A 7475-nucleotide genomic window follows, 5' to 3' on the forward strand; every position below is an offset into this window, starting at 1 on the left:
CGAGTTCGTCTCCTTCCTCCCTGAAGAGACAATTTGAATATTTCTCAGAGGAGCATTGCAGCTATGAGACTCCTAACTGACAGCCAGATTGGTTTGTTAGTCTCCGCAAGGAGAAAGGTTTTCCCCTTAGACCCCACTATAGCTTCTCATGCAGCCAGATCAGTTACCTACACTTTGCACTGACGAGGGGCAATCACCCCGAACACCGTGTCTGCAAATTGAGGTTCTGATCTGGCATAAATCCTAAGGGGTACTTTGCACGTTGCAACATCGCTACTGCGATATCGTCGGGGTCAAATCGAAAGTGATGCATATCCGGCGCCGGTAACGACGTCGCAACGTGTAAAGCCTAAATGCGCCGATAAACGATCGCAAAAGCATCGTAAATCGGTGATCTGTGTAGTGTCGAACATTTTCATAATGTCACACCAATAAGAGATACGATGTTGTTCCTCGTTCCTGCGGCAGCACACATCGCTGTGAATGAAGCCACAGGAGTGAGGAACATCTCCTTACCTGCCTCCACCGCCAATGCGGAAGGAAGGAGGTGGGCGGGATGTCACTTCCCGCTCAAACCGCCCCTCCGCTTCTATTGGCCGCCAGTCGTGTGACGTCGTTGTGACGCCGCACGACTCGCCCCCTTAGGAAGGAGGCGGGTCGCCAGCCAGAGTGACGTCGCAGGGCAGGTAAGTGCGTGTGAAGCTGCCGTAGCGATAATGTTCGCTACGGCAGCTATCACAAGATATCACATGTGCAACGGGGGCGGGGACTATCGCGCTCGGCATCACTACCATCAGCTAGCGATGTCGCAGTGTGCAAAGTACCCCTAAGTCATATGTAAAAGCTCATTAAATGGACACTTTTGACTTTTAGAATTGCTACATCCAATAGGTGGCGCTAGAGTTTGTCTCTTTCCTCCATGAAAAGACAATTTAACGTAGGAAAAGCTTTTACTCTTTCAACATTCCATTCATATTTTTATTAAAATGTAATTAAATAGAAAAAAGAATAATATCTCCCAAAGGAAATCTTTTTCTTCTTCCTGCTGGGATTTAAGTATTTATTGGGCAAGATGATGGAGCATAAATGCGGCTCAGGAATGAACCCTAAAGCGGGCTTTACACGCTACAACAAATCTAACGATGTGTCGGCGGGGTCACGTCGTAAGTGACGCACATCCGGCATCGTTAGTGTTGTTGTAGTGTGTGACAGCTACATGCGATTGCGAATGAACGGTAAAACGTTCATCGCACGCACGTCGTTCATTCCTAATGAATTGAACGTCAGGTTGTTCATCGTACCCGGGGTAGCGCACATCGCAGTGTGTGACACCCCGGGAACGATGAACAGATCTTACCTGTGTCCTGCGGCTCCCGCCGGCAATGTGGAAGGAAGGAGGTGGGCGGGATGTTTACGTCCTGCTCATCTCCGCCCCTCCGCTTCTATTGGCCGTCTGCCGCGTGACGTCACTGTGACGCCGAACGTCCCTCCCACTCCAGGAAGTGGACGCTCGCCACCCACATCGATGTCGTATGGAAGGGTAAGTACGTGTGACTGCAATTAATCGTTTGTGCGACACGGTCAACAAATTGAACGTGCCGCACATATGATGGGGGCATGTGCGATCACATACGATATCGTATGTGATATCGTAAGGTGTAAACCAGGCTTTAGAGTAATTGTCCAGCAAGTTAAAGGTGATAGCATATAGATATAATAGGGGTCTGACTCCAGAAACCTGTCATTAATGACAGAGAGGGGCACTTTTATTCATGTAAGGATGCAGCAGTGCACATGTCTGACCGCCGGCCCATTCATTCACTATAGGACTATTCAGTGTTGCGCTCTGCTTTTTCTGGCAGCCTCATAGTTCAGGTTCAGTATGTGCTCTGCCGATCCAATCAGTGGTCGGACCCTCATAGACCAATAAGTTATATCTTTTCTGTGAATACAGTGTATCACAAAAGTGAGTACACCCCTTACATTATTATATTTTTTCCTGGGACAACACTGAAGATCTGACCCTGTGATACAATGTACAGTAGTTAGTGTGCACCATGTATAACAGTATAAGTTTATTGTCCTCTAAATAACTCAACACACAGCCATTTAATGTCAAAACCTCTGGCAACAAAAGTGAGTACACCCCTAAGTGAAAATGGCTAAATTGTACTAAATTAGCCATTTTCTCTCCCCCGGTGTCAGATGACTCATTAGTGTTATAAGGTGTCAGGTGTGAATGAGGGGCAGGAGAGTTACATTTGGTGTTATCGCTCACACACTGTCATACTGGTCACTGAGGTTCAACATGGCTACTCATGCAAAGAATTCTCTGAGAATCTAAAAAAAAGAATTGTTGCCCTACATAAAGATGGCCGAGGCTATAAGAGATGTCCAACACCGTGACACTGAGCTGCAGCAGGGTGGCCAAGACCATACAGAGGCTTAACAAGACAGGTTTTACTCAGAATAGGTCTTGCTATGGTCAACCCAAGAAGTTGAGGGCACATACTCAGCGTCATAACCAGAGGTTGTCTTTTCAAAATAGAGGTATGAGTGCTGCCAGCATTTCTGCATAGTTTGCAGGGGTGGGGGAGTCTGTCTGTCAGTGCTCAGACCATATGCCACATACTGTATCACACTGTTCTGCATGGCTTTCATCCCAGAAGGAAGCCTCTTCTAAAGATGATGCATAAGAAAGCCTATGAACAGTTTGCTTAAGGCAAGCAGACTAAGGACATGTATTACTGGAACCATGGCATGTGGTCTGATGAGACCAAGATAAACTTATTTGGTTCTGATGATAAGTGTGTGTAGCAGCAACCAGGTGAGAAGTTCTAAGACAAGTGTGTCTTGTCTACAGTCAAGCATGGTGGTGGAAGAGTGATGGTTTGGGGCTGCATGAGTGCTGCTGGCTGTGGGGAGCTACAGCTCCTTGAGGGATCCATGAATTCCAGCATGTACTGTGACACACTGAAGCAGAGCATGTTCCCCTCCCTTCATAATTCAACATAACGACCCCAAGCATACCTCCAAGACAACCACTGCCGGACTGGCCAATTGTCTCCTGACTTAATCTCTATTGAGCATCTGTGGAGCATCCTCATACTTAAGATGAGAAAGGGCAAGGTCTCGAATAATCACCAACGCTATGTTATGCAGGATGGAAGAGGATCCAGCGGCTCCTGTGAAGCTCTAGTGCCCAAGAGAGTTAAAGCAGTGCTTGAAATCAATAGTGGCTACATAAAATATTCACACTTTGGGCACAATGTGCCCATTTTCACTTAGGGGTGTACTCATTTTTGTTGCCAGCTGTTAAGACATTAATGGATGTGTGTTGTTATTTAGAGGACACCAAATTTACACTGCTATACAAGCTGAAAACTGACACTGTCCATTGTATCACAGAGTCAGATCTTCAGTGTCGTCCTATGAAAAGATTGAATAAAGTATTTACAAAAATGTGAGGAGTGTACTTACTTTTGTGATCTACTGTAGGTGATAATTTCCCTTCACGAGACAATGTTTGTAATCTGGCCATACACATAACAAGAACCTCAACTGAACTTACCAATATTGAGTCTATCTTATGTGTATTGGGTTGTCACAAATCTTTCCTGATGATAGATGCTGCGAAAAGATGGATCGGGCTGTTGGATTTTAACATGCCCAATCCTTTTAGTGTATGACAACACGTAACTGCCCTGTTCCTATTATGGAAATTATGCATTTTTAGGAATTAAGAAAAGGATCCCACTTTCATCCATTGGTCAACATACTGTCATGGTCATCTTCCTGTTTTTGAAGACTAGTGACAACTTTAGGACTGGAGCCTTTGATCACCACCCAGCTCTCTACATTTAACTGTTATTTTATTTCTTTTGGCATTGAAATGGTTAACGTCAGTTTTGCTGCTAGCAGCTTTTCCTGCAGTTTAGTTTAGTCTTTCAGCTGCAGCTGTTTTGTAGTCATGCCCTTCAGGTTTAAATAGAGGTGTTTCCCAGCAATCCTAGCTGAAGATACAAACTCATTTGTTCTCTGGCTGCCTTGCAGGAAGGCTCTGCTGGGGAATTTTCCTATTCTCAGGCTTTTTCCTTTTTGTAGATTTTCCCCACTGTTTGTCTTACCTTACCTTGTGTCTTGTTAGTGCAGTAATGGGGTCACCTGCCTTTCACTAGCCAGAGCATCTGTATGGTCTTCTCAGGGTCTCAGACTCAGCTTGTGGAGACTGTATAGGGACTGGCTAGGCGAGTAGGGACAGCTGCAAGGGAGGATAGGAGGTGTCTCACCTACCCCTCTCACTAGTTCCAATGCTTAACACTATTGTTGTGTACCTTTGTTTGTTGTGTTTCTGTTGTGCGTCAGACTCATGTTGGTCTGAAATGCCTCCGCCATGCTTGTCACACCTGGTAAGCATGATATATTCAAGTCCATGTCCCTGACAGATTTTACAATCGATTGTCCCTTTGACACAAGATAAGTCCCACTTTAAAACACTAGAAGTCCCAGAGAGGGGTCATTTAACATTTCTACCTTTGGAACCCAGAGACGAGTCGAATGACCTGAAGGATTTTAGCTAACATCCTATAATCACCGACTTTTGTTCTGTAATTAAGGCCATTACTGTCGCACCACAGGAGGTTGTTGTTTTCCATTGAGTTTAACCATTTAGTTTCAAGTTAGTTCTATTCAGTTTGGACTAATGCGGGCATCACACGGTACGATATATTGGGCAATATGTCGGCGGGGTCACGTCGTAAGTAATGCACATCCGGCATCGTTTGATATATCGTAGCGTGTGACAGCTACGAGCGACGGTGAACGAGCAAAAATACTCACCTTATCGTTGCTCGTTGACACGTCGCTCATTTTCAAAATGTTGTTTCTTCTTCTGTGCTCCGGTTGTTCATCGTTCCCGGGACAGCACACATCGCTCCGTGTGACACCCCAGGAATGACGAACACAGCTTACCTGCGTCCTGCCGGCAATGCGGAAGGAAGGAGGTGGGCGGGATGTTACATCCCGCTCATCTCCGCCCCTCCGCGTCTATTGGCTGTCGGCTGTGTGACGTCGCTGTGATGCCGAACGTCCCTCCCCCTTCAGGAAGTGGATGTTTGCCGCCCACAACGAGGTTGTCTGGGAGGTAAGTGAGTGTGACAGGGGGTTAACGACTTTGTGTGCCACGGGCAACTAATTGCCCGTGACGCACAAACGACGGGGGCGCCTACGATCCCTCGTGCGATCGCACGATAGATCGTCCCGTGTGACACCCGCATATAGGGTCATTTGACCCTCTTTCGGGACTTCAGGGAGAGCTCGAAATTTCTGGGACTTCTAGTGTTAATAGCCCCATGAAGTCCCTGATTACAAGGAGGGGTCTACACCGTAAAAACATACACAATTCATTGCAGTCAATGGGCTTCTTCTGATATCAATTGATATTGGCATGTCTCCGGAGAGCAATCACACGTGACTCGGATCTTGGTTGTTGTAGTAGCGGGAGAAACAAGTCATGGATCCTTCTTATTAAAAAAAACCCCCAACCTTATGAAAGTGTACCCCAATGGCTTCTGCGGTGGAGGGTGATCAAACATGTTGGATTTTAACCTGCCCCATCCTTTGTTACCATGATAGATACATTGCCAACCATAAACATGCATGTTTATAGGAAGGACATGGAAATAGCCTATGAATATAAAACGTTTCTATATATGTATATAATTTTATACAAATCATTTTATCCTATAATACTTTTTAAGAATTTGTATTTAATATAGCGCCAACATATTCCGCAGCACTTTACAATTATTTTATCTTGATTTAACTCTGGCAACAAACAGAGAAAAAGTTTGCCTTCAAGCAAAAAGTTTGTAAAAAGTTTATAAATACACACATAAGCAAATATAGATAGTAAAGAAGCTTAAAAAACCCAACAAAAACTAGTTTGTAATGTTCTTACCTAAGGCTCGGTCTCCAGGGAAGCAGCTGGGGGAGCAGCGCACAACCCCCACCATGATGAGGAGCAATCCACCAAGCAGGGGATACCTGTCTCCTGCCATTCTGGGCAGGGAGGGAGCAGACTGATGTGGCACAGGCAGCACAAGGAAGGTCTGCACCACTTCTAAGAGTCTGGGCTGTATCAAGACACTTTTTTTTTTTTCTTTCTTTCTTTCCAGGCAGCCAAATTGCTCACGTGTTACAATGAATACATCCCTGGGGTCATGTTACATTGGATGTTCTGGGGATATTCAGAAGAACTAGGAGCAGGCTGCAGATGCCGAGACAATAGCGTTCTCTCTACATAGGGAGTCATTAATTCCCGGCTCTTTATAAGGATTTATAAGGCATTTGCTGGAAGTTCAAGGAAGGGATGACTATGACTTATTGGGTAAAGGAGACAGATATGTTTTCCTTACTTTGAGGGAATGCATATGTCTCCCTCGAACTATTCCCTGACTTTGGTTGCACAAGAGCAAAAATGCTCCGAGTCTATAACTAGTAACCACACCACCACAAAAATGCACACGGATTCTTGCTATGTACACAACGAAGCTCGGGGGATGAGTCTGCAACGTCTAGTAAAAACATCTCTTGTGTTATGGAACATGTAGATGCTTTCTTGTGATTTCTTACTATCAATCCAGGGGGCTGTTAGAGGTGCCGATAGGGCTCAAAGACCCCTCTGTCCATATTAGAAACCATCAGCATTATTAGGGTGCCTTCACACGAATGTATGACTCATGTGAGTCTCGCATCGCATCACCCGGCACTGCCACACACTCTCCTGACAGGAATGTCTCAGGCTGCATGTAATTCTATGTAGCTAAGTGTGACGCCCTGGCCGGGCCAGGTAGTCACAGATAGGCCCCTGCACTAAAACTCTAGTCACCCCCCTCAGGGCTAGATGGACACAACAGGGGGCGGAACCAGGTGGTTGGAAGACGCCCACCAAGGAGTCTAGACAGCCCGGGGGCAGGGAAACAGTCAGCCTGGAGTTGAGTGTTAGAGTTCAAGTTGAAGAGGAGTGTGGGCTGGAGCTGGGTGCAGCTCCAGCAGAGGCGAATACCCCAAATTGAATGGCGCCAGGGTTGGAGTTCTGGTGCCAGTGGCTAGGAGGAAGACGGCGGTCTCCGTCTGCAGGAGCCGGGAAGACGGCTCGGTGGAACCAAGGTAGACCGGGACAGGGTAGTGGCCCGCCGGTACCGACCCAGGGAACCGACTCAGAAACCAGAGCACACAGGGGGGTACTCGGACACTGACGCTGGAACCAGAAGCGACTGGAACCGGTTAATTTACCGATTGAGGCCAGGACTAGAGTTCCTGTCCCACCCAAAGTCCCTATTAGAAGACAACAGCCCAACGAGGGGGGTGAAAGGCCACTGCCAGGACTCAGAGATCCCGCGGGCCAGCATCTGCGGGCAAGAGCTCCTTAGGCCACATCCAGCCGGGAGCGGATTCCTGAAGTTGCAAGCACA

At 46.7% G+C, this 7475-nt stretch overlaps 1 protein-coding gene across 1 annotated transcript in view; it reads right to left on the reverse strand.

Moving 5' to 3' along the window:
• Positions 1–6166, reverse strand: part of CPZ (carboxypeptidase Z) — a 115706-nt gene extending 109540 nt beyond the window's left edge. Inside the window, exon 1 of the mRNA XM_075333221.1 lies at positions 5960–6166. Within this exon, the coding sequence (XP_075189336.1) occupies positions 5960–6059 (100 nt within the window). The 5' untranslated portion in view covers positions 6060–6166. The remainder of the gene's footprint in view (positions 1–5959) is intronic.
• Between the last annotated feature and the right edge of the window lie 1309 nt (positions 6167–7475).

This window comes from Anomaloglossus baeobatrachus, chromosome 1 (genome assembly GCF_048569485.1).
Source record: "Anomaloglossus baeobatrachus isolate aAnoBae1 chromosome 1, aAnoBae1.hap1, whole genome shotgun sequence".
In the NCBI taxonomy this organism is placed as follows: domain Eukaryota; kingdom Metazoa; phylum Chordata; class Amphibia; order Anura; family Aromobatidae; genus Anomaloglossus; species Anomaloglossus baeobatrachus.